At 40.5% G+C, this 25,708-nt stretch overlaps 2 protein-coding genes across 3 annotated transcripts; one reads left to right on the forward strand and one right to left on the reverse strand.

Moving 5' to 3' along the window:
- The first annotated feature begins 1,854 nt into the window (after positions 1–1,854).
- Positions 1,855–11,642, forward strand: si:ch211-252f13.5. The gene is made up of 6 exons (XM_034215409.1): positions 1,855–2,710; positions 3,082–3,287; positions 3,672–3,842; positions 5,624–5,776; positions 8,229–8,295; positions 8,790–11,642. Exons 1-6 carry the CDS (start codon positions 2,047–2,049, stop codon positions 10,364–10,366), a joined length of 2,838 nt encoding a protein of 945 aa, XP_034071300.1. The 5' UTR covers positions 1,855–2,046; the 3' UTR covers positions 10,367–11,642.
- Positions 11,643–14,681: 3,039 nt separating this feature from the next.
- On the reverse strand, positions 14,682–24,219 carry anxa13l (annexin A13, like). Of its 2 annotated transcripts, none has more exons than XM_034215431.1 (11): positions 24,034–24,219; positions 22,867–22,942; positions 21,704–21,798; positions 21,450–21,617; positions 20,969–21,002; positions 20,058–20,137; positions 19,427–19,495; positions 16,841–16,942; positions 16,657–16,732; positions 16,439–16,551; positions 14,682–16,347 (listed from the first exon to the last, which is right to left on the reverse strand). In XM_034215431.1, exons 1-11 carry the CDS (start codon positions 24,046–24,048, stop codon positions 16,228–16,230), a joined length of 948 nt encoding a protein of 315 aa, XP_034071322.1. In that variant the 5' UTR covers positions 24,049–24,219; the 3' UTR covers positions 14,682–16,227. The 2 variants fall into 2 exon arrangements, with proteins under 2 accessions (XP_034071322.1, XP_034071321.1); XM_034215430.1 differs by having other exon boundaries at positions 21,450–21,620.
- Between the last annotated feature and the right edge of the window lie 1,489 nt (positions 24,220–25,708).

Consider the following 25,708-nt stretch of genomic DNA (forward strand, 5'->3'; position numbering starts at 1 on the left):
TCACCCTGTCCCTGATTCGAACTACGGCAAGCCTCGAGCAACAAGTTATGGAAATATATCATTAAATATAAAAATAATTATAAAGTATTGAGAGGGGGAAAAAAGCGTGTGAAATGGCAAGTGTGGCGTGAGGCGTGTGAAGAGGTTAAATTGCGTGACTCTCACTCTCAAAGGGTGAGACTTGGCAGCCCTGGATGAACCCTTTTGCGAACCAATTGGCTGGAAAGCTTCAAAGCTTCATAAGGCTTAATCTTTCCATCACTACTGTTATCCACTGCTGTAAACACCACGTCAAACCTCAACAAACACCTGCAAATAACACATGCTAAGGTGAAGCTAACACACACGCTATTTGTTGTTTGTTTATATCACGTAGTCTGTGCTTCTTCTCTGTCTTCCGGTTGTTGCCTGTTTTGAATGACAAATACACACTACCGCCGCCTGCTGGTAAGGAGAGTTATTACCACTCACGCATGCGCAGTTCGTACGTGCTCGGCGAGTAAAGTAACGATTAAAGTAACGAGTTACTTTATGTAGGCCTAGATACTAGTAACGAAGTAGTGTAATATATTGCTTTTTTTTTTTTAAAGTAATATGTAATATGTAATATATTACATTTTTTTAGTAACGACCCCATCTCTGGGTCCCAACAAGAACAGTAATGTTCTTACTGTCACTTAGTCTTTGCCAGTGGGCTGTTGGTTATTTTGAAATATATTTTTTACAATAATTTTGTTTTGTTTTGCAGTACAATGTGCTTTACAGATGGAAAAAAATGAAATAAATATGTCTGTTTAAAAAAGGGATATATATATGAGATAGAAAAACAAATGAAAAGACTAAAATACATACATACTGTAACAAAGTACGTGATCTGAAAATAAACAATTTTCTCCTATCTCATAATCCTATTCCGGACTCTTCTTAAGTACAGAGTACATGTCGGTATAGCTTCCCTCAGAACCATGTGAGGTCCCTCTTTAGCTTAAGTGGGTAAATTAGTAACCATGTCTAAGAGCGACCCTGCGTTCACCTGCTGCTGGTGCACATGTGTGTGTACCCTTCCTTAAACGGTCTTAAAGAAAACCCAAAGGTCCCGACTCAACATATACATGAAGTGTGTGTTTATAAGCCGATGATTTATTATAAACTACTTCTGAGAGATGGAGGACATGAGTAAAGACTTGGTTATATTCAGTTTGTGTTTGTGTGAGTTCCATTTTGCCCTAAAGATAAGACAAGGAGGAAACATTTAAGTGTTTCTAATGTGGGTACAGGCTTTAATCAAGGCCAGGTGGGGTCAGTGAAGGGAAATGAGTAGCAAGAAAGTGTAATAAAGTACTCATTTTACAGGAGAGGCAGAATTGACTTCAGAATATCACAGGGTCCCACTACTGCACTCTAATCTAGTAGAAGAGATCAAAGCTTGGGTGCCATATAAAGCACATATTTGTATTCTCACAGTGCTTGTTAAAAACCCACAGGGCTGATCCTGTCATCAAAATGAATGAAATAAAAGGAAAAAAAGCTAATTTCCCTTTGAAAAACATGTGTAAAAAAAAACCTTTTAACAACATATTTGTGATTCCACTGGACCATTTGGAACTTCCTATAACTCCTGCTCCAAAGCTGCTTATAAATGAACCACAGGAGTGTGAGAATAAAAACAACATTATCGAAAGTCCAAATATGTACCACATGCACAGCTTCAATAGGAGTGACTGTGCAGAGTGGTATGTCCGGGAAAGCTACGGGTTAATTTAAGACTAGAAGCAAAGCCTGTTGCCAATTAGGAGCAGTGAGCGCCACATGTGGGCTAGACGTAGCTATCTCCAGAAGGGGCAAAGCGGGCAGAAACCGCACTGCACGCAATGGGGACAAGCTAAAAGTCTGTGGAACCACTTGTTCGACATCAATTGGAACCTACGTGGATAATTACTAATTTAAGGGATCTTTCTCTCTCTCTCTCAAGACATGAACAAACAGGAGTGAAGGATTGGTGCGCAAAAAGGGCTTGATTACGTTTTTACCTTTCAGCATTGCAACATGGCGCGTGTTTCTACCTTATTTTTACTCTGTGTAACATCTTTGTTTAATCGGGCTGCGAGCGAGATTTGCCGGGGCGCGCGCTGCTTTTCTGGCCAGGACTGGAGCAGACCGTGCGTCGGAGCACACTGCCAAAGGCGCACGGAGGCTGCAGCACCCAGGAGACAGATTCCCCACTCTGCACAGTCCAGACAGGGACATGTGTACCCGAGTTACCAACAGGATGCTCATTTTAGTCACCACGAAGGCCAGAGCGCGCCTTTATCCCCGTACACCATTATCCAACCTCAGCAGGGAGGCTTTGCGCAGCCAGCAGGGACGGATGGCATAAGGAGGACTAACCCCAGGACCATCACGGCGGAGGTGTTCCATCCTGGCTGCGTCGGTGGGACATGTCCGACGTCTGTCTCTCATCGTCCCACGGGTGATGACGGTGCAACGCATGGGTGCAAAGGGATCGGATGTAAACTTCCCCTCCGGATGCGCCAGACGCCCAAGCCTTGCGTCGGGGAAGGATGCGGGACGCATGGAGGAGACGACGGGAGAGGAGGGCACTCGTCCCCGGTTCATGTGACGGACAGAGCGGCGCAGTTTCTGGATGAGCTTCCAGACGTTGGGACGGATCGTGGTGCATGGATACAGTTGACATGTGACATGAAACCAGGTCAGTGTCAGTCTGGGAGGAATCTGCCAAAAAGTTACATTTTAGATAAATAAATCTAAGTGAAGTTGCAGCTTTCTCAGTGAGAAATAAAAAACACTTGAAGTAGCAAACTTTATGATTTCAGTCCTGGTTGATTTAAAACGTCTAATTTAATAAAACAATCCACATTTTCTTAGAATCAAGCAGTATTTTGCAAAGTTTTCAAAATCGTATGCATGTTTAAATGTTATTGTGTGTATACAATGGGGGAAAACTCCCCAGAATAATGGCAGACACCAGATTTGTAATGCAAATATAGAAATGTAGCATTTCATCACCATTGTGTAACCTCATTCTGTGATATATGTACTAGTTGTTTTTCTCTACCACAGGCAACAATGAGCTTCCCTCTGAGGACGCTCTTGTGCTGCAGCTGTCCCTGTCTAAGAGCCAGGAGAAGCTGGTTGAGGCCCTCAGGGGCCAGCAGGACGAGGTCAAGGAGCTGCAGAGGCTCCTCAGCGAGCAGCAGGGGACGCTGGTGAACCAGCAGAGAGAAATACTGGAGCAGCAGAGGAGGATGTACGAACAGATGGAGCAAGTACGGCCTCTGTGATCGATGATGAAAAAGAAGATGTTGATAGTTTGTGGTTTTGTTATTAGGCTGTGATTATAGCATTGAACAATTACTAAGAAAAGGTGGATGGAAAACACCTGACATGCAGACGTTTTATTTTGTTGGATGACAGGTGACCTCCCTCTGGAGGAGCTTTACCATAATGTGGAGCAGAGGAGGAGGAGGGTCTGCACCACAATCCAGAACAATTGGGACAATTATAAGCAGAGCAGACTAATGGGGTTGCCTGGAATAAATAATCATAGTGTTTAATTTGTGTATTCATCTTGGCGAACACACAAGTCCTGGTGATTATTATCATGATCATACTAAAAAGAAATGTGCACTTGTATTTGTTTCTACTTCCAGGTTAAAGCCCAGTACAACATCATGATGGACAGCATCAAACAAACATCTTTCCCGAGCCTCCAGGCGGAGATGGACAGTCACATGGAAAGCATGAACGGGCAGGTTCGAGCCCACCAAGCTCAGCAGGCGCTCTCTCTGCACAAGGTGGACATGGAGGCCAGCGTGATGGAGGTGAGCTGCAGGATAAATCAGGCATCGAGGGTTACTAACGGTCCTGTATACTGCTTTTGTGAAAAAAAGACAACAGTTCTTCACAAAGAAGTAGCACTCCTCTCTCTGTATTTGGTCCATTCTGGGACATGAACCAGTAACCCTCTCGGTCACAAGTCAAGTCTCTACAGACTACTTTCTATACAGCTACTGCCAACCTATATCAGATATTTACATCATCAGACAAACTAAAAACCCTGGGTTAAAAGTTATTTGTACTTGAATATACAATACAGTAATGTACAATTGGCTTGACTTACATGCCAGCCATTGGCTTGCAAGACAATCTCAATTTTTGGTTTCAAATTCTTAAAGGTCTCCTATTATACTGTTTTTCATCAATATATTATAGGTCTCAGATATATACAAAACATGTCTCTGAAGTGTTAGGCTAGAAATACCAAACAGATCATGCATTGCAGCATCCCATAATCCCCTCTGTTTCAGCCCTGTTTCCAAAGTGCTGATTCTCTGTCTGTTACTTTAGATGAAAATAAGAAGCCCCTCCCCACGCCCCTCTGAGAGATATTTGGTTACAAAGAACACAATGGTGATCTTAAAACCTGTACTGACTTTAACTCATTCTCTTATGGTGCAAAAAAAAGAAGAAGATATTAAGCAACTAGTCATGCCAACATTATTTACACTCTAATCTGAGTTTTTCAATTTGAACTGTATTGTAATATTATATTTGAACTGTACTATGTATTATTTATTGACCTGTACTTAAATCTTGTTTTATAATTGTTTGTGTGATAGAGATTATGCAATGTTTTTAGTGTTTGTTGATTGTTATGTACCAGCATGAGGACTGCAGATCTGGCATAATTCATATCTTCTCTTTTCTGTGACTAATGTATTTGTATGAATGGTCCTTGTTGAAATAAATACATAATAGGAGGGGATTCAGGTGATAAGGTGGGCGGCAGTTACCGTGATTGGTTATCGGTTTATGGTTATACAAGCCAATAAACCGTTATGACATCATGAAGTGGCCAAATTCTGATCAGCTCATTTTCAGACTGGTTTTTATATAAATGGATCAGGACAAAAAGTGAGCAAATGTTTTTTCCTGACATTTTTAGAATCTCTTTACACAGAGGGGAGGGGACACGTGTTGATGTAGAAAATACATGAAAAACTGGATTTTGCATAATAGGTGACCTTTCATTTCATTTCAAACCTTTATTTATCCAGATAAATCCCATTGAGATCATTGAACTCTTTTACAAGGGAGACCTGCTCAAGTAGGTACCTTTAAAAGATCTTCTGCAAAAGCACAAACTACACTATAGAAGAATCTGGAGTAATAATATAAATGAATATACCTTCTACAAACTTACTTCTACAAAATGTTAAAAGATTTTGACTAGTTAAAATATAAGCAACATCTGACATCTGCGGTTAGCCTCTCTGTGTATCCTACTTTGAAAGAAGAAGAAGAAGAAGAAGAAGAAGAAGAAGAAGAAGAAGAAGAAGAAGAAGAAGAAGAAGAAGAAGAAGAAGAAGAAGAAGAAGAAGAAGAAGAAGAAGAAGAAGAAGAAGAAGAAGAAGAAGAAGAAGAAGAAGAAGAAGAAGAAGACTTTATTAATCCCTCACAGGGAAATGTCTTTCTCCACTCTGTTGTGTTTACACACATTACACATGCAGGGAGTATATGCTCAAACACAGAGGAGGATATACATGCACATTTGTATGATTTGACTGGCTGTGATGTTTAATAATGTATTCATTGCTTACAGGTGGGGCGCCCCCTGATGGCTTGTGGGAGTTGCGGTCCTGAGGAGTACTGCAGCTTCATCAGCGGTCATCCTCGCTGTGAGAAATGTACCGTCTGTCCCGCCGGCTTCTTCCTGGTCGCACAGTGTTCAATCCACGCTGACAGAATCTGCCAGGTAAGCATTATCATTTTTATACGTAACATTTAGGCTTGTTATTATAACTTATTTTGTTGGATGATATATCCAAGAAACATGCAATATGATAAATTATATTTTTTTCATTTAATGGTCTTTATTTTACACTGATTATGAATACAAGTACTCCTTCTCAAAAAGCAACACATCCATGAGAATATTCACACATTTCAATAATCAAAATGTACTTAAATTAAATATAGGGTTAGGGTTAGGGTTAGGGTTGTGGCTATAAACACATAATCAAAACAATATATGACAGATGAAAATCCCGTTGATAATTCTGCATCATGCTGGCGAACATGTTGGGGACATTCTTTTGTTAACTTGCACAAATGTAAACACAACGGGCAATATGATGTCTGCAAAAAGGATCAAGGTCATGTCCATAGATGGTATGATAAGACTATTATGTACAGGGCTGCACATAACTGGTGCGCAGGTGCGCATGCGCACCTCCGCCAAAAAAAGAGCACCGGGTCATTTGAAACAAAGCGCATTTGCGTACCAACATTGAGAGAGGGAGAGAGGGAGAGAGGGAGAGAGAGAGAGAGAGAGAGAGAGAGAGAGAGAGAGAGAGAGAGAGAGAGAGAGAGAGAGAGAGAGAGAGAGAGAGAGAGAGAGAGAGAGAGAGAGAGAGAGAGAGAGAGAGAGAGAGAAAAATAAATAAATAAAGGATATTTGCGAGTTGCATATGAACCATGATATGAACATGATATGAACTCAGGGCCGGCCCGTAGCACTGGCTAGATGTTCGCCTAGGGCGCCAGATCTGGGGAGTCGCTGCGCTGGCAGCTCTGGGAGGGAAAAAAACATTTTTGACCGTTGGGGCTCATCCTAATTTTCGGCCTTGATGTAACAATATTCATAATTAAGTAAATGTAACACCCTTTTCACCCCGGTTACACGTTTCATTTGCCCTGTACGATGGGTGCTGTAAGTGATGAAAATGTGGGATGTTAGCTTATCTGGCGCCCGCAGCTCACAGCCAAAGTGCGAGTGAGCGAGGGAGAGAGGGAGGGTGCACCGGTACCAGCGCTGTTGTTATTAGCATCTGGTGCTAGCTGCTCTAACGGATATAAGAAGAAGATGTTTCTACAATGATGTGGAGGGAGAGGCTGATAACTACAGCTCAGTGAGGTAAAGGACTCTGAGTGTTTAGATAGTTCACTTTAGTCTAAGTTCAAACGGTTTGGTCACAATTTATGTAAACACATATTTTCAAGGCACTCCTTTATAATTATTGGGATAAACAGGTTTGAAATCATTCCAATGTATACTATAGGACAGTAAACCAAAAATATCCTTTAAAACTGGAGAGATAAAAAAAAAATGCATAAATAAATAAATGTTAAGGTAAAATAAGATATGAATGAACAACATAAATAAAATAAGTTACATTCATTTGTTATTGGCTATGGTAGGTTATTGGTTATGTTCACATACTTATTTGATTACATCCACTTGTCTAAGATGACAACAGAGACTTTCGACCCAAAAGCAGCTGTTGACTTGTGGATGCAAGCAGCTAATCACAGACTCAACCAGAGAGAAAGTAGTAGGCCTACATCATCAGCTACCATGTCTGACAGAGAGGAAGACAGTGAGGAGAACAGTCAGGAGGGTAGTGATGACAGCTTGTAGGATTACTGGTCGTGCTAATGTTGTCTTGTGTTCACCTCTGCATGTGTGTTCTGTGTTCACCTCTGCATGTGTGTTCTGTGTTCACCTCTGCATGTGTGTTCTGTGTTCACCTTTGCATGTGTGTTCAGTGCCGTGTGTCTGGCAAATAAAGTCAAGACCCCCTCAAAAGTTACGGTTTATTTCATTTTAAGGATGAGCACCAAGCAACATCTCCAGGTGCTCCTTTGAGAACCAGGGCAAAAAAGTTATGTGCACCCCTGGTTATGTACATCATTTGTACTATAGGTTGATCATGTTAGTATTGTCATAGACTTGCAATTCAACTATGACAAATACATTAAGGATGTGGTCACACATGCACAAAATGAACGATTACACTCTGTCTATGAGACGAAGAAACATTTAAGAGGAAAAAGTGCCTCTTCGCTTCACATTGAGTCCAACTTTATAGCATTGGAAACAAAAGAAAGCTTGTGTCGGCGGTGGGTGTTTTACCACTAAATTCTCTCCAAAGTAGAATTGTCATAAAAGACAGACGAGAAAACAAATAACGAACAAAAAAGCAAGAAACTTGTGTCTGTGTAATAGTTTGGGTTTGTGGAATTTACTTTGTAAAACAATTCCTGCCTCTCCAGAACAGTTGGTTCTGAGGGATGTTAATGCCAAACAAAACAATAAAGTTGTGGCCGGAAAAACATTGAGCTGACTGATGGGGAACCACAGAGTAGGGTGACTGAGTGATTACCATAGAGGCTTTAACATTGAAAGTGTTTTGTTGTCATTACAGGACAGGGATGAATGCCTTGAAATATCTGATCTGTGTGGAGATCAACAGAAGTGTCTCAACACTCCAGGTAACATTAATGATCAGAATCAGAACACCTTTATTAGTCCCACAGAGGGGACATTTGCATCGTTACAGCAGGAAAGAGCCACAGACAGCTTAATGTTACATATGTAAAACAAAAGTACTAAGTTATGATATAATACAAAATATAATAAAAAAATAAAAGTAAAAAAAAATACTTTTCAAATTACAAATCCTGTAACAGTTCTTAGGATTTAGCAGCCAGGTATATATTACACAGTTATTAATGGCATATGTATATCATAATGTATATATTGCACATACAGCACATATTGCACATAGTTTGATGGTAATTACTATCTAACCCTAACCCTAACTTTTGTAAAGAGTCTACATTATATTACAACAAAATGGTCTCTAAAACATTCCTACATTGGCCTTCTTTTCCATTTGCTGAACTAAAAGAATGATTATTCATCATAAGACACTGCTTTTAGAATAAAATGTTCAACCATCATGTCTTTGTTTCTCTATCGTCAGGTGGCTTCAGGTGCCAGAGCATGACGGAGCGTGATGGCAACTCAGGAATGTGCGGCCACGACTACTTCTACCACTCGGACATGGATGAGTGTCAGGCCTGCAATGAGTGTGATGGAGATCCCGTTGCTTCCCCTTGTACCTTCACTGCAGACGCCATCTGCTCTGGCCCTGTTCCTGCTGGTGACAACGTGCTCTCTCTATCCTGGGCTGGAGATGTAAGTCTGCCTGGCGCAAAAGGCAACTTCCTGGCTCATGCCTTCCCTAGTGTGCAGCTTCAAATAAAGGGAAGAGGCGACGGAGTGCTACTGTCCGCCGAAGAAGGCCGTCTGGTGCTCAGGCAGCACGGTCTGGTATGGCTTGATGAGAACCTCTCGGTAAGCCACGGTTGCCGTAGCTTCATCCAGTTGTGCCTACGTATGAACAACACAGACAGTTCTGAAGGTCGTGACCTCAGTGGCATCAGGGTAGAGCAGCGGGAAGAAAGGTCCCTGCAGAGTGTCAGCATCAGCGGGGTAGCAGAAGTCGCCCCAGGTAACAAGATATCCCTCTTCCTCCGGAGTGCCAGCAACCACTGTAACCAAAGCAACGATGGTCTGCAGCTGTACGACCCTTCAGCAGCTTCACTCAGTCTTCTCTGGCTCTCACATGACACCGGGGCTGTTGCCATGACAGCACAGGCAATGGTGTCCGCACACTACCATACCAACTATCGCCCGGTGTTCCGCACCAGCTCCACGTCTGACCCTTACGTTGTGGGGCTGACTCATGATGGCCGAGGGATCCGTTTTGCAGAAAGTGGCACCGTGCGGTTCGTATTTCAGCAGGCGTTGTACTCCATGGGCCAGGCGTGTGTGAGTGAGGGCTTCCAACTGTTAGCGTACCTGAACCGTAACGGAACCAGCTCTGAGTTGGGGCGTTCCTTCAAACCAGGCGTCCACTATCGAGACACGTCCTTATCTCTGACAGGAGTGGCTAAAGTTGGCTCTGGGGACACCCTAGGTTTTGAGATCCTCTCTCCTGCTCAGTGCAATGTACGCTTCTTTGGAGACGAGACCGGCATCAGTATCCTCAGCTTGGTTTGGGTCCCTGCTGCTCTGTCTTCCTCTCTGACGGCATCAGTGTCCAACTCCGGCCTACCGTCAGGAGCAGTCCGGAACAAGCCGCTGTTCTTCCGCCAGACCAGTGCTCAGCTTTCTCAGATGGGGCTGTTAGGGAAAGGTCCAACAGATCAAAAGCGAGATTTTGTTTTCAAGGAGAGCGGCACAGTCAGTGTGGCTATGGATCTCAAACTCATACATTCCTGCAACCTGGTCAAGGTGACTCTTTTAAAGCGTAACGATCCGGATGGGTCAGGAGGAGGCCGAGAGGCGGAGGGAGTGCGACCCGTCCCTCTGGCCCAGCAGGTGGCTGGTCAGATGCCTGAGGGAAGTCGTTGGGCCAGTGTTAGCCTGCGGGCGTCCTTCCAGGTTCATAACGGTACAGCTGTGTTCTTCACACTTGACTGTGTACGCGGACGGGTCAACCAGATCAGCTACCAAACAGGAAGTGGAGTGTCGATCCTCTGGGTAGCAGCGTAACATCAGAGAGATCACCGTGTTGTTCCAGTTCAGTAGAAGCTAAGCCATTTATATGATGGACATTTTTGATTAGTTTGATTTAATAGGCATACAGTAGTTAGATTGTTTGGGAAATACGCTTATTTACTTTCTTATGGGGAGTTACATGAGATTATCTATATCATTCTTATATATCTGTCTGTTAAATATCAAGCTACTGCCAGCAGCTTGGTAGCTTAAACACTAGCCCGGCTCAGTCCAAAGGTAAGAATACCTTTGAGAATACAGGTAAACATGTGCTTATTAGCACTTTTACGATCTTGAAACCCACTGGATATCGGTCTGACTATCGATCTGGCTATTTCTCGGAGAGACCAGTGTAGCCAACAGATACAGTATCTTGCCAACTTACCCTTTCTGCACTACACCTTGTTTACAGTCAGATAAGCATCTTCAGATGCAAGACTGCAGTTGAGAGAGCCAACTTGTATGACTCAATTGTGTCACAAGAAGCCAGTTTATAAGCTAACTGTAAGCTAATACAAAAACGAAATTGTTGCCAGGTGTCTGCAGATGGTTTCTGAAATTGCATTTTGGCAAATACATTCTGCTTTTTTATTCTCCAATTGAACTGTGTACCTGCAATTAAGGACCATTTCATATCTTCTCATCTAACTTTTGTCAAGAGAATAAATAGGCTATTTCCAAAACATTGAACTGTTGCTTGAAGCAGCTTGATTTTGTAGTGAGTAGCCTACAGCTCATTTGATTTTTATTTGTATTTTGTGCAAAAAAAGTAGCATTATTCATCAACCTTATTTATATCAATGCAAGTTTAAGTGTAATTATTTCGTAATTGATGGCTCTAAACTATTTTCTCACACTTCCGAAATTGTATTTGCTGTATTTCTCCCTTTATTTATATAATGTTACTCTGTTGACTCTAATAGATCTTCAGCTCATTCCCACTGTGGCTACAGCATTGTTTGCTGTCACTAAAAGCAGTTAGCTGCTGGTTTCATTCAGGAGTGTTTTTTAAGAGCATGTGTTTCATGTTAGCCACCATTTTCTAATGTGAATTTATACTGCATGCCCTGTTTAATGACCACTTTTCTGCATATTATGGACTTAAAGACAATCATATGTTTCACTAAGGCCAGGTGTAACTGTCCTGGAGAGATAGTATACTATCTTCATTATTTACACCGTAAGATATAGTTAATGTTTACTCAAAGCAAACTGTAATAAAGTGTATATTTGATGTTTTATTTGAAATCCAATAAATAGTTTTGCCAGATTGTGTGTTGCTGTCTCTGTGTAAGAACCAGGGTCTGAGAAGTAAAGCCATTGTGGAAGTGACTTGAAATGAACTGGAAGGGGCCGCTTTGACTGTACGCTAAAGCAGGTCAGATTGAATAGAGGACTCTGAGAAAATGACCATACTTTATATTTTTTGCACCTTTTTTATCTGTTTGACGAACTCAACCACTCGTCGAAGAAAACGGGCCTGGAGTCTAACTCATCATGTATCATCCGACTTGTACAACCCTAACAACTTTAACAACCCTTTTTATTTTTGTCAAAGCAGAATCTGAATTTTAACAAAAGGTTAATACAAAATATATATTTCCTCTTTAGTAGTTTGTAGTTATAGTACTTAACTGTACAAAACAAGCAATTTGACTAATCACTATATGCAAAGATGCAAGCTAAAGCTAAAAGTAGTTCAAATAGTAATACATGAATTTAACTACCACCACTAAGCTAATGTTATGTAATGTTAGGGAAGTTGTAGCGCTGGGACTGACATAGCTGAGTAGCTGTTTTTAAGACTTTCATCTACTTGCCACATGCTAATTCTACTGATACTATAATCAAGCATTGACCTTTATTAGCAAGCTTTAGCATTAGCTTTTAAAGTATTTGGCTAATTAGGACGTAGCTGAGAGTTATAGCTCGGCTTTAGTAGTAGCCAGGCCTATTTTGTAACCACAAACTGACAAACCTTATCACATTGTCATACTGTATGTTTTTTGGATGGTGTCTTGTCCTAATAATGGGCTTTTCCTCACGTGCCACAGTTAGCAACATGGTGACTGAATTGGATAAATTTGCTCCTAGCAGAAGCTGCCAGATGTTTCCTATTAAACATCAAAGAACAGATCCTTTATCATGAATTTAAACAGTTGAAATTATATTAGCCGGGTAGTTAACCTCAAAATGGCTTTCCTAAACACGCCCAATGACAACCCCTCTCCTTCCTAGTGTGCTGCTCTGCTTTGGCACAAGATCAAAAAGCATATTATGATCCGGGGCATATGTTCTATGAAAACCAGTAGACCAGTTGATGTTGTTATTCCAGCCTTAGAAGTTATGACCCCCAGGTTACTGTGTGCTATAGATTATTCCATAAACCATGACTTTTAGGGGATTAGTCCATTAATATGCAGGTTTGTGTCATGAAGGTGTAGGGATCAAAAGAGTGCCGACGCGACCATTTCCACATTGTCCCACTGTCTGATTTCCTCTAGTTCTAGGTAGCTTGACCAGACCTTTGCTACGAATAAAGCATGAGCAGCACAGTGAACTAAACCTCAGTCTTGTCAAGACAGAAGACAATAAGCAGAGGTAGGTCGACAAACAGAAGAGAAAGAAAGCATATCTTGAGACAAATTGAAAACACCCCCAGGCTGATGGATGACTTGCTGGGAGGTACTGTGGTTTGACAATGATAAACGCTCAAGGAAAAAGGTCAGCGCCTACAGTACAGAGAGTGGAGCACTGTCTGGCAGGACAAATTGCCCTTACACATTAACACTCTGGATAATAGAGTACAGATGGAGGAAGGTGTGTTGAGTCGGTGTGGATGTGTCTTTAAGCAGTGAATAGGTTTGCCTGTAAGAAAAAACAGAGGTTTATGTTTAAGCCATACTTGTTCTTCTAGATACTTTATTACATGGCTTTTAGACTTTAGTTTAGGATTTTAAACAATTTCCCCGGCCTCCAAATGCCAAAGCAAATGTATTTAGTGTCATTAAACTATTTTAACTTTCCATAAGAAATCATTTAAAGATAAATGGTCAATATTTGCATCATGGTATTTTTGGGACTGTACAGAAATTGGTTTGGAAGGACAGTCAGGGAGGGGAGTTTGACTTATTTATTGATATGTTATTTCTAGTTTTTCTTCTAGAAATAATTGTAAAAAGAAAGACAATCAAATGTAAAAAACATAAGCGTATATGCTTTCATGTTTCTTTTTTTTAAAGTATTTTTTCCTATTGGTGCTGTGTAATGCTTTTTATTCTAAGAACACGGCAGTTGTTTTCCAATAAGGGGATTGTATTTTCATTCTTTTAAGATAAGGCACTTTTATTCTTATTGCAGTTTTTTCTTATTGGAGGAGGGTAAGGCATGTTTTCTGAAGGGCGGGTGTTCGAGATATTCCTTACCCTGTCGGGTCCTGCTTTGGAAAACAGCTAAACTGAAAATTCTACCCCCCTACCCACCCAAATAATTTTCCTACAATCCCTTTGTTTCTATTAAGACATTAATCAGGAACATGTTGTAATAGAATTTGTTTCCTTCCAAAAATCACAATATTTAGAGACAAATATTTCTCAAAAGGGAGTCTGACACGTCATACTTGAGTCCTTACACTGCATGGAATCCACCCCCCACCTTTGTCTGAAATGAACAGGCATGTGTGGTGCACACCGCCTTCAGAGCATGAGCGAGCAGCAGGGCTACATATGGCACACAGACAGTGAACATACAGGTAGCAAGAATGTGCAGGATGCAAGTGTACTCGTAACCTTGCCCTTGATACAGAAACAACCATTACATCAAGGAATGTGAGGGAGAGGAAGATACAGAGAGAGGAGTGGGAGAAAGAGAAGAAGAAAGCCGTGGGAATGAACGTGAGAATTTAGCTGCTCCTGTGTCAGTGCATCTGGAAGCAGTTCTCACTTGTTTTGAACTTTTCTTCTCCTCTACCCGCTTTACAGTCGCCCAGAGGCGTCCCACTGTTTCTGCGCATAAGTCAGAAATGTTTTGGGCTAGATATTATAAAAAGCAACTTTTATGTTGCTTTGGATCATAGGCCAGCACCACAAACATTATAAAACAGAAACACATACATTTTAGTTGACATAAGAGCAAATGGTTATTTAAAATGAGTAATACACATCATAATACGTTACAAGCACAATACAATAATAACATAAGTGATTTCACTGTGATTTTAATAACTTGCATGTCATTTCTTCCTGAGATGCACCAGGTACTAAATGGTGGTGCAATGCTGCCCCCTACAGGAAATAAAGATAATAACACATTTTGGGTGAAGTTATTTTATTACCACTGGATAATAATGCCATTACAACAGGTTAACAACAACCTCTTTCATATAAGTTAGTCTTCATTTGCTATATGGCAATACAACAATGTATCATATTTATTTATAATGCTAGAGTAATATAGTATAGTTGGTTTTGAATAAAGTGTGTTGAGATACAATTCCATACATGTAGTTCATTATCAGCGTTTGTACTATGGGGTTAGAGCAAAACCTATGTTTTTTAAAAATATTAAGATCATCTAATAATCTTTAAAGCACATTAAGTCAAGTTTTACACATGTATTATGTAGGAGTTTAACTGTAGTAAATGTTAATGCAGTAAATGAGAACAGGAAACTGTCTAATAAAGTGTGTAAATGTAAGAGGCAGGATGTTAGCTTTGACTTAAAAATAAGACTACAAACAGTTAAAAATCCCTAATAAAAAACTAGGGATGTAGCTACAAAAACCCGACACTGCATACTTGAAGAGTTGAGGCTTATGAAATCAGGTTTTATTTATGTATATTAAATCCTCTACTTTTTCAAATTCGGCACTTAAGTGTTGCAACACAAAATAAATTGCATCGCCATCATCTTCTGAAAGGCATATTTGAGGCTATTACAGTTATTAGAAATGAGTAAGGTGACAAATATAAGAGAACATGTCGTTTATGCTGACCTACAACTTAAATGTGAAATGTTTATTTAAAGCTGTCGAGTGTGAATAAAAAACACTATTTATTTAGATAAAAACATTAACATTAACACATTCCTGACAATGCTGTCATAATATTGTCAAAAAAGGATAAGAAACATTCAAAGCACCTTGACAGTAAGAGTGTAATGTTCTTGTCAAAACTGTGTATTTAAACGCTATGAATGTTCACCATGTGTAAAATACTGTGTAATTTGTTTTTGGAGGAGGAGGAGGAGGAAGAATGAGTGGGGAGAGATGTTGTCCCATTGGTTAAATAAGGCATTGAAACCACACATTATGTAATAATTCCACAAAAGGTAACACATTTTATATTGATTATGTAATAATTTCCATATTTTTCTAAACATTTTCACACATTTTGCAATAACTTAACACATATTGTACTGGTTATTACAAAATGGAGGAGTTGACATTTTCTTTAATGAAAATGTAATATGTGGATAATATAATAACAGAGCAGTCTTCCTCCTTCCTGCGCATGTTTCAAGGAGGATTGGTTTGATTCATACTTGAATGGATAAAATGGACATTGTTGTTATGATTGTGTACAATTGTTTATGAATGAAGACATCCATTTTGTTTTGGTTATTACATAATTATTTTTAATGGTAATTGCAACTTCCAGATGTTGCCTTAACCCCTGCAAATCTGTAGTAAATCATTTTGACATGTTTGTAATATATTTTAGAAAATTATTCTTTTCATATTGTGTCCAGATTGCAGCAAATAATTACAATAATTTCTGCAGAGTAAAGTGAAAATGTATTAGATTTTGTTTAGTTATTACATATGTTGTTCCAGGCCTGTAAGAAGAAGAGATGTTTTAGTGCAGGATTTCGATGAGGAGGCGTTTAAAGTCTCCACCGCACTCTGAATCCAGAGCGTCTTTCAGGGTAACGTCGTATTTCTCCAGGTACATGTCCTTCACTGTCTCCAGGTCGAACTGTGGGGTTAACAACATAACACTGCCGTCACAACAAATCCTTTCTTCTTGGTTATTTAGTTTTTAAAATTGAGCACATTTTTTGACTTGCCTCAGAGCGGCCTACAATGATGCGAATGAGCGTGTCCTCGTCAGTGCCCGCCCCCTTCATGGCGGCATTAAGGCGTCGGGCAAAATACAGCTGCGGGTTCTTAGCACACCTGACTATAAAACAAACACACACAAGCAGCAGGTGTTATTACAAATAGCCTACTGACTTTTGATTGGATAAGTCATGGCTTGCGAACATCGCGTTAAAGTCCAACCTACCTAGAGTAATGTAGCATTCTTTGAGAGTTCCTGTTGCTTCAGAGTTAATGGTGTCCAAAATGTCAGTCCCTGAAAGCTGCAAGGGAACAAGTAATGTGAGAACTTAGACGTACAACAGTGATGAAAGCCCAGATGAATTGTTTAAAAAGTAGCTTGTTATTGCAGGAATGTGAGCAGTTCTTACCGACTCATAGATCTTAAAGGTGGCCTGAAGCTGCATGTAGTTCCTGTGAGTCAGGATGAAGTTGAAGGTGGTCTCATCAGTGCCAAATCTGCCTTCTCCTGCCTGACGGGGATAAAAAGAGTACATTAAAAGACAGCATTGGTGTGTTTTAATGCCATGTCAAACAAACTTGATCTTATTTTTGTTAGTTCGGTCATTGTTTCTATTAGTAATACAGTACGTTTCGAAGGACAGTCAGGAGAATGGGCTAAACACATTTTACTTATACAGATCACCATGGAACTTCCCCAGTTTTCACTGAAATTAAGACAATCACTTTTGTATTAAAACTTTTCTGAAATACTCTGTTCAATGCAAATGAGGCATTATCTAATGCAGTGGTTCCCAAACGGTGTGCCGCGGCACACTGGTGTGCCGTGAGGCAAGTCCGGGTGTGCCGTGGGATTTTGTGACAACCATACGTTATTATTGCAATATACAACTACACAAAAATAATTATTTAATTTTAAATTTACTATCAGTACTTTGTAGCTTTATATGTACGTAATCTGCGCGACTTGTGCGTCCACATCTCCACGTGCAGTGCTGCATAAACATGGCTGAGTCAGCGATAACTTTCGAGGGGTGGAGGTATGTCCATTATTTTGAGTTCGTCCGAAGAATAGACAGGAATGTGACGGTGAGGTGCAAACTGTGTCCAGGCCAGAAGCTGTTATCCACTGCTGTAAACACCACGTCAAACCTCAACAAACACCTGCAAAGAACACATGCTAAGGTGAAGCTACCGCACACGCTATTTGTTGTTTGTTTATATCACGCATATCTTCTTCTCTGTCTTCCGGTTGTTGCCTGTTTTGAATGACAAATACACACTACCCGCCGCCTGCTGGTAAGGAAAGTTATTGCCACTCACGCATGTGCAGTTCGTACGTGCTCGAGTAAAGTAACGAGTAAAGTAACGAGTAAAGTAACGAGTAAAGTAACGAGTTACTTTATGTAGCTAGTAACGAAGTAGTGTAATATATTACTTTTAAAAAAAGTAATATGTAATATATTACATTTTTTTAGTAACGACCCCATCTCTGGAGTTGGCGTTCTCTACTCTGGTTTACATGAAGAACAACAGGAGGTCACGGCTCTCTGTTGAACAGGACTTGCGAGTGGCCCTCTCCTCAGTGCCACCAAGGATTAAAAAAATCTGCGCGCCCCGACAGGCACATGTATCTCACTAATTTGTAAATCGGCAAAATATTTACAATAGCACATGTTTCAATGCTGATTGCTGAAATGTTACATTTATAATTTGTAGTTCAGGACCATGGAAAATGCAGCTTCCTTGCATTGACAGTTCTCTGTGCTGAATTTCTGCTGAGTTTCCTTTGCCTCATTTTTTATTTTGTGACCCGTCTGGTTTAAATGAGTGTGTTGCTGCTTTGATGAAGCCTAATTTGATAAAGTTTCAAATTAATTTCTGAAATATTTCATGAGTAATATAGTTGTCTTTGTCACATTTTATTTGGCATTAGTAAATAATTATGCACATTTACAGATATTTTACATGATATGAGTGATAACACGTGTTATAAGGGCTAGGTGTGCCTTGAGATTTTTACTTGTCCTTTGGTGTGCCTTGGGCACAAAAAGTTTGGGAACCACTGATCTAATGCAATTTTTAGGTACATTTTTAAGAAATCTACAGGCCAACTAGACAGGTTTGTAAAATAATCACCCAATGTTTAATCGGATATATTCCTTCCACTAGTCAGAAAAATACATTATTATCCACACATAATAGCCAAAACGTTTTGCTTGTACAGTAGTGTTACAACATATGGAACCTCATTATGATATGGTAACCACATAGTATCCAACCATGCTAGCAGCTCTGTGATGTAGCCTACTAAAAGAAAGCAGCCATTTAAGCTAATGCTAATGTATTTTTGCTCATCAGGTATTATTTGTATCCAAGTCCCCATCTTAGGATGTTAGCATGAGCAAATTAGCACCAAACACAAAGCCTGGAGCTCATCATTGGAATGTCATTAGTTTAAAAGGTAGTTTGGTTGAAAATACCAAAGAAGTCAACAAATCTAAACGATCTGATGATTTCAAATGATTTATCCTCTGGGGAACAAGAATGTGCATCCCAAATTTGGTTACAATCCATTAATAGTTGACGGGATATTTCCGTGTAAGGGATGAAAGATTGGGGCAACAGACCACAATTTCCATCCCTAAATTCCAGATGCTAGCGTGGTTAAGAGAACTGACTAAACCTCATTGTAGTATGTGAGATGTGAGGAAATGCAGACAATCTCGCAGATTCCTGTTTCTGCACACACTTGCTATTGTATAGTGTGAGAGTGATACTTCAAATATGAAGCTCCATGTTCACAAAGATCCAACAATCCATTACTGTAGGAAAAGCCACACTGCAGCAATACCACAAAAACAAGCTTGATTTATTAAATCTTGCCATCCAAGCCTTAGATCACGTTACATTGCAAACACTGGGGTTATTCAATGGGCAAACTATGAATAAGGCTACTAGTTCAAAGGGGAATTATGAAGCATCTGGGAACGTACCTCAACCAAAGATGTGGCATCCTGTTCGGCTAACTCCTCATCCACCTCATAGCCTTCGTCTCTACTCGCCTTTAGAGAGGAAAAGAGGGGGACATGGAGAGGAAGAAGACAGGTTTAAGAGGAGGGATCAACGAGGCGAAGCATGTAAAGTGAGGTTAAGACTCAGAGAGTTATGGAAAAGTCAAAAAGACAGGTTGCAAATGTAATCTTAGGCATTTAAGGGATAACAATCATCTGCTGCACATCAATGGGAAATATTTGAAGGCCTCTTTGGATAGGAGGTCACGCTGTGGAACGTGAGTCACACTGTGTTTGTCTTTCCTTTCTGCGGGAAAGGAAGAGAGAGGGGAAGCAGAAAGGGTGGGAGGGCGGAAAAAGCTGGCACGGAGGCAGCAGCATGCCGATGATGGGATGTTTGACAAATGTCTCAGTGGGCGAACCACAGCATGGAGAACAATTGTGCTTCCATTATCAGAGGAAGAGAAGTGGTATTGTTCTTCTCTTCATGGCTTCCATCCAAATTCAAGACTTCCACTTAATTGTTTTTCAAAACGTGGTCTTTGTTTACTGCAACTTTCCTTTGGTACTATAAATGTTGCTAAGCTTTGTTGATGGTTAAACTGGACTTTACCTGCAGCAGTGACGTCAGCAGGTTCCTCACGTCTCCACTGGTGTCATCTTCAATGTCTGCATCCAGTTCACGCTCATGCACTGTAAGGTAGGAGGGGAAAACAGTCAACACTTAAAACATACTGTGAAGTGAAGCTAAATGAAAACCGCACGCTGTTAGGACATTTTTAGACGACCAAAAGGTTACAATTAACTTTCCTGAACAAAAAAAAACACGGTGAAAAGGTTACAGTGTTAAGACTAAACAGACCCTAACCCTTATTCTAACACCCTGGTAGGGACTTTTCAATCACAAGGAAGCCCTAAAGCATTAGCTGCCATATTTTCAACTTAACTAGAAATGGGACTATCATTTACAAAATGAACATCATGCTGTATTGAAGAAGACTTTAAACTAGTGATGGAGACCATACACTTATTGAGGTATCAAATCAAGCAGAAGTAGGGTCATTTTCTCAGACTTATATTGAATTGACTTTTTTTTTTCAAACCCCTTTGTCAGCCCCTGGTGGCTATCAAACAGAATGTAAGTTTAAGACACTTATGCATTAGCTTCTGGAAAAAATATATATGAAAAAGAACATAAAAATAACAAGGTGTACGGTGAAAATGTGTCTTAACACGGGATAAAAATAAGGTTATTGAGAGCTTAGTTATTTTGCAATGAATCAACTGTGATTCTGACGAGGATAACATCACACTGTGTTTGTGGCCAGTGAAAAACATGAGGAAAACATATCTCATGACTCCATGACTCACCCCCAAAACTGAAAACGCCCACAACATTAGGACAAATATAAAACTTAGTATGTATCTGTTCCGCATGCTGGTTGAATTATCACTCTTTCCAGTATGAGAGGAACCTCAGATTGGTCGCTGTATATAAATGATTCAGACTGAAAGAGAACTCACCAGCGGCGTAAGTCTCCTTGTAGCTCATAATGTCCTGTAGAAGAGGCAAACAAGAGGATCAACATTTTTACATTTGAAATGGATCATATGTGTTATATACAAATAGGTCACTTTGAGTTACAAACCCCAAGATAATTATTCCCCCATGACTGGAAAGTCATTTATACAACTTTGGATTTAACTGTCTGTTATGGCATATTTTATAAACTAAGGATTTAACAAAAGGTTAGACAGGGCAATTATGTGGAGAGCTTTTGAATTACAACATTGGATATCTGCTCGAAGCTCTTTCTCACTTTATGGATTTTGTCAAAATGGAGGCCAAGCAGTGTTCTTTGAAAATCAGAAAAACTGCCACGAAGATAGACTCCATGTTAAATAACGCATACAGAATATAAATAGTTTCTAATAGTTCACCTGTAGAAATTGGGTACAAATAAAAACATGTAGTATCAAAGGATAATATCACAGATTGACCGACCTCATTGGTGGCCGTGCACAGGATCTCGACGAGCACGTCTTCGTCCGTTCCCGCCCCCTTCATGGCCTTCCTCAGCTCCTTGGCGAAGTAAACATTAGGAGGCTCCAACATGGCTATGGTGGCCTTCTCAAAACTACCTGTCAGCTCCTTCATAAGGACTTCCTCCAACTCCTGAACAGAAAAAGAAACAACTGCATTCACGTGTATGTGTAAATAAATGTAGGAGCATGAGAGAGGGAGTGTAAGGTACTTACGTCATCATACTTCTCAAAGTAGGCCTGCTTGATCGCCACACGCTGAGCTGCAGAGCGATTGGCCAGGATCTGAACAATGACTTCTTCATCCGTCCCTGCAGATTATAAAGCAGTAAATATCTTTTAGTAATCAGCCCATCGAATGGCCATTATCATTCATCATAGGGAGCATAGATTTAAAGTGGTATAACCCTACACTTCCTCCTAATTGGTTCTATGGGCTGCTATGTTTTATTGGTAGGCTGAATGACCACAAGAAGGTTGGAATTAAACCATACACTGTAGCTTGTGTACTTCGCTCTTCATCGGCCAATCGAAAGGGCAACAAAAACACTCCCGTTTGCTATCCTGGCTGTAAAATGGTGGAACAAGAACCCCATTGATAAAATGGAGAGCCAAAAGTTTACAGATCTTACTTCACAGAATGAAAATCCACCTGGATTGACTGCGAGTTGCCCAATAATTTTAAAAAACTGCAGCACTTAGAAAGGTTTCGCTTGGCTGAATGCACTTATTGTCACTTGCTTCAGCTAAATGAGATGTAATACAATTATGGGAGCTTCACCATCAAGGCAGTATTTTACTATTATAAGACTTCTTAGAGCCTAACATTTGAAGGCAGTTTCTATGTCTTGTCACCCAACCATAGAAGTATATTATTAAAATGGCAGCAAGGCAGACATGTTTCTGGTAAAATCAGAAATACAGTTTTTCTGCTTTGAAAATTATCATTCAAATATGTGTACTAAAAATGGTAAGGTAATTAAATACATACAATTTCTGCTTTTAATTATAATTTGTATAATTGGTAATTTGATGTTGTTTTATCTGCTGGTTATATTTGTCTCGCTACAAGGACAGTTGTAATACAAAAATAACTGATCAAATAAGAGGGAAGTATTGCTGATATTGATAGAACAACACTGCTGGCCTTAAAATGTTCTTTGTGCTGTGTGGCACCAGTCTGTTAACTTCTATCTTCAATTTATCTGATAACCTTTCTGATTAATTCATTATATATGTGTGGATCCATTGTAAATGCACAATGGATGCAATAATCACACACAAATAGAGAAACCAAGAGACTAAATTATATAAATGACTGAAGAGAAACAACAAATTGCACAGTTGAAGAAGAATGAGACTACACTATTCATACTTACCGAGACCTTTACAGGCTTTTCTGATAGCCTTGATATCAGCAGTGACATCAAAATCCTCATATGGGACAAGGGTGGGCTAGAACAAAAAGTGATATGATCATTACAAAAAAAGAAGATACAAAACATAAAATAAAAGCAAACATATACAACTACACACACCGTTAGGATCATGTATCCTATAAGTACTCAGATCATGTACTTTAGTAAAAGTAGAAGTACCAGAGTGTAGGAATACTCTGTTACAAGTAAAAGTCCTGCAAAAGTAGACAAGTATTAACATCAACATATACTTAAAGTAATTCTACTCATTGTGCAGATTGGTCCATTTCAGAATAATATGTTTTGATTATAAATGTTGATGCATTTAAGTGTAATCAAAGCTAAAGGTTTGAATGACTTTGTATACTGCAGGGTAGATTGTGAATTTACTCCAGGTGGAACTAAAGTCTGATTTAAGAGATGATTATATTTCACATCATTTATCTAAATCTGCAAAAGAACAAGAGGTACAAAAAACTGTATTGGAGCAAAAGTACACAATTTACCTCTGAATTCTAGTATTCTACAAAGTAGCATAAAATGGAAATACATGTATCTCAAAATTGTACGTAAATGTAATTCACAGCTCTGATTACTGATTCTATACACTGCAAACTGATGTCAAATGTCAAATGAAATAACAAAGAAGCTAGAATCCCAGTGAAGCATGATGACACAGTGAGGTTGTAAGGGATCATCACAGGGCCTGTTAGTAGGCCGGTCTCCCGCAGGAAAAGGGTGCAGCAGCAGGCTGATCGCTGAGTCATGCGGCAGTCTGTGGGCAGCCTCCTCTCCTCTCCCCCCCCCCCCTCCGTTAGCACGATGCAGCCTTATTGATCAGCCTTTCCGAGAAATGCCTCGTCCCTTTTTATGCTGCTGCCCAGGCCTTACAGGACTCACTCCATTTGCTCGAATAAACTGCGCAACTTCTGCCTCGCAGCTGTCAGAAAGTGTTGTTTACATCTCCTGAAGTAAATAACACCCTTAGAATAATCTCCCGGACGCTGCATAAGTGATCATCACAGTAAACTGGATCGTTTCAAAGCATTAAAAGTGGCTGATCCTCCATTTTACACTAATTACAAATCTAATGTTGTTTTTAAAAGTTGGGAAATCCCGTTTTCTTACCTGCACGTTCCCCATTTTAATCCAAGATCGCGCTGTCAAAAGTGACTAAGTGATAAATTAGTGGAAAGCTGTGATGTTGAGCGGCTTTGCACTGGATGTGATGTGTCAGTCCGGTCGGTTGTTCGGTTGTTCCTGGAGGACGCCCTGTCCGGTGCTGCAGGGTGACGTCACTGCCGCTTGTTCATTTAGTGTGTGTGGGGGGGGGGGGAATAATTGTTTGCAGATTGAGAAACTGTGTCATCATAACAACACGTGATCCTGGAGTTGTGTTATAAAATAAGATGGACCTTTATTACTCCCCGTGGGGAAATTCAGTTGGTCAAGCAGCATCAGGGTAATCGTGAAAAACAGGACAGCACAGATTCACACAGATTAATAAAATAAAAAATAAAATCAAGAAAACAAATTAAAATAATAATGATAATAATAATAAAAGACTATGAAATAGGAGATGAGTAAAAATAAGAGTAAAATAACTGTCAGCATATATACATATTTGGTCATGTAAATTATGAAGTACGAAATGAGTTAAAGTGACAAGTGAAAATGGACATCTGTACATATAGTGACATACATATCTACATATTTGGTCTACTACTAATATATTAACATGGGTTGTGGAAACAGTGTATATTTATGTCCAGTGATTTTTATTTTTTTTTACATTATTGACCCCTCGTTGTGCAACCTGATGGCTACAGGCACAAGGGACTGTCCGAGGCGCTTGGTGCGTTGTCGTGGAGGGATGAGTCTGTGGCTGAACGTACTCCTCATCTTCACTAGCTCTGCGTGGAGTGGGTGGGAGGGGTTCTCTAGGATGCTGTCGAGCTTCCTCCTCGTCCTCCCCTCTGCCACCTCCTCCAGATTGTCCAGTTGTACTCCAACTACAGAGTATAGCCTTCCTCACGAGCTTGTTCAGCCTGCCAGTGTCCCTAGTGTTTGTGTTTCCACCCCAGCACACCACGGCAAAGAAGAGCACACTGGCCACCAGACTGGTAGAACATCTGCAGCAGCCTCGTACACACGTTGAATGACCTGAGCCTCCTCAGGAAGAACAGCTTGCTCTGTCCCTTCCTGAAGAGGACATCAGTGTTGTCTGTCCAGTCCAGTTTATGGTTTAAGTGCACTCCCAGGAACGTGTAGCTGTTCACCACCTCCACATCCTTCCCCCTGATGGTGATGGGGGTCAGAGGCCTCTTGCTGCTCCGCCTGAAGTCCACCACCAGCTCCTTAGTCTTGCTGATGTTGAGCTGGAGGTGATTGTTGTCACACCAGCCTACGAAGTTCTCAACCAGGGCCCTGTACTCCTCCTTGTTGTCATCTGTGATGCAGCTGACAATGGAGGAGTCGTCAGAGAACTTCTGTAGGTGGCATGAGCCGGAGTTGAAGCGGAAGTCGGAGGTGTAGAGGGTGAACAGGAATGGTGACAGCACAGTTCCTTGGGGGGCTCCGGTGTTGCTCAGCAGCACATCAGACACGCTGCCCTGCAGTCTGACATACTGAGGTCTGCTGGTGAGTCTGTGATCTAGGCCGTGTTGAAGGCACTGGAGAAGTCGAAGAACAGAACTCTTAGTGAGCTGTGCGGCTTCTCCAGCTGTGTGGAGCATGTAGATGATAGCATCCTCTACACACCAATGTTTTCGTGGTAGGCAAACTGTAGAGGGTCCATGGAGTC

This window comes from Gymnodraco acuticeps, unplaced genomic scaffold (assembly GCF_902827175.1).
Source record: "Gymnodraco acuticeps unplaced genomic scaffold, fGymAcu1.1, whole genome shotgun sequence".
NCBI lineage: Eukaryota > Metazoa > Chordata > Actinopteri > Perciformes > Bathydraconidae > Gymnodraco > Gymnodraco acuticeps.

Bases quoted from the DNA above. Each gene is read 5' to 3' on its own strand.
- anxa13l (XM_034215430.1), bottom strand. The intron at 20,138-20,968 runs GTGAGTTCTCTT...CCTACCTTACAG, and splicing joins CAAGGAGACTTACGCCGCTG to TGCATGAGCGTGAACTGGAT. The intron at 19,496-20,057 runs GTAAAGTCCAGT...TCCTCTCTAAAG, and splicing joins TGCTGACGTCACTGCTGCAG to GCGAGTAGAGACGAAGGCTA.
- si:ch211-252f13.5 (XM_034215409.1), top strand. From the start codon at position 2,047: ATGGCGCGTGTTTCTACCTTATTTTTACTCTGTGTAACATCTTTGTTT. The intron at 3,288-3,671 runs GTACGGCCTCTG...TTCTACTTCCAG, and splicing joins TGTACGAACAGATGGAGCAA to GTTAAAGCCCAGTACAACAT. The intron at 3,843-5,623 runs GTGAGCTGCAGG...CATTGCTTACAG, and splicing joins TGGAGGCCAGCGTGATGGAG to GTGGGGCGCCCCCTGATGGC.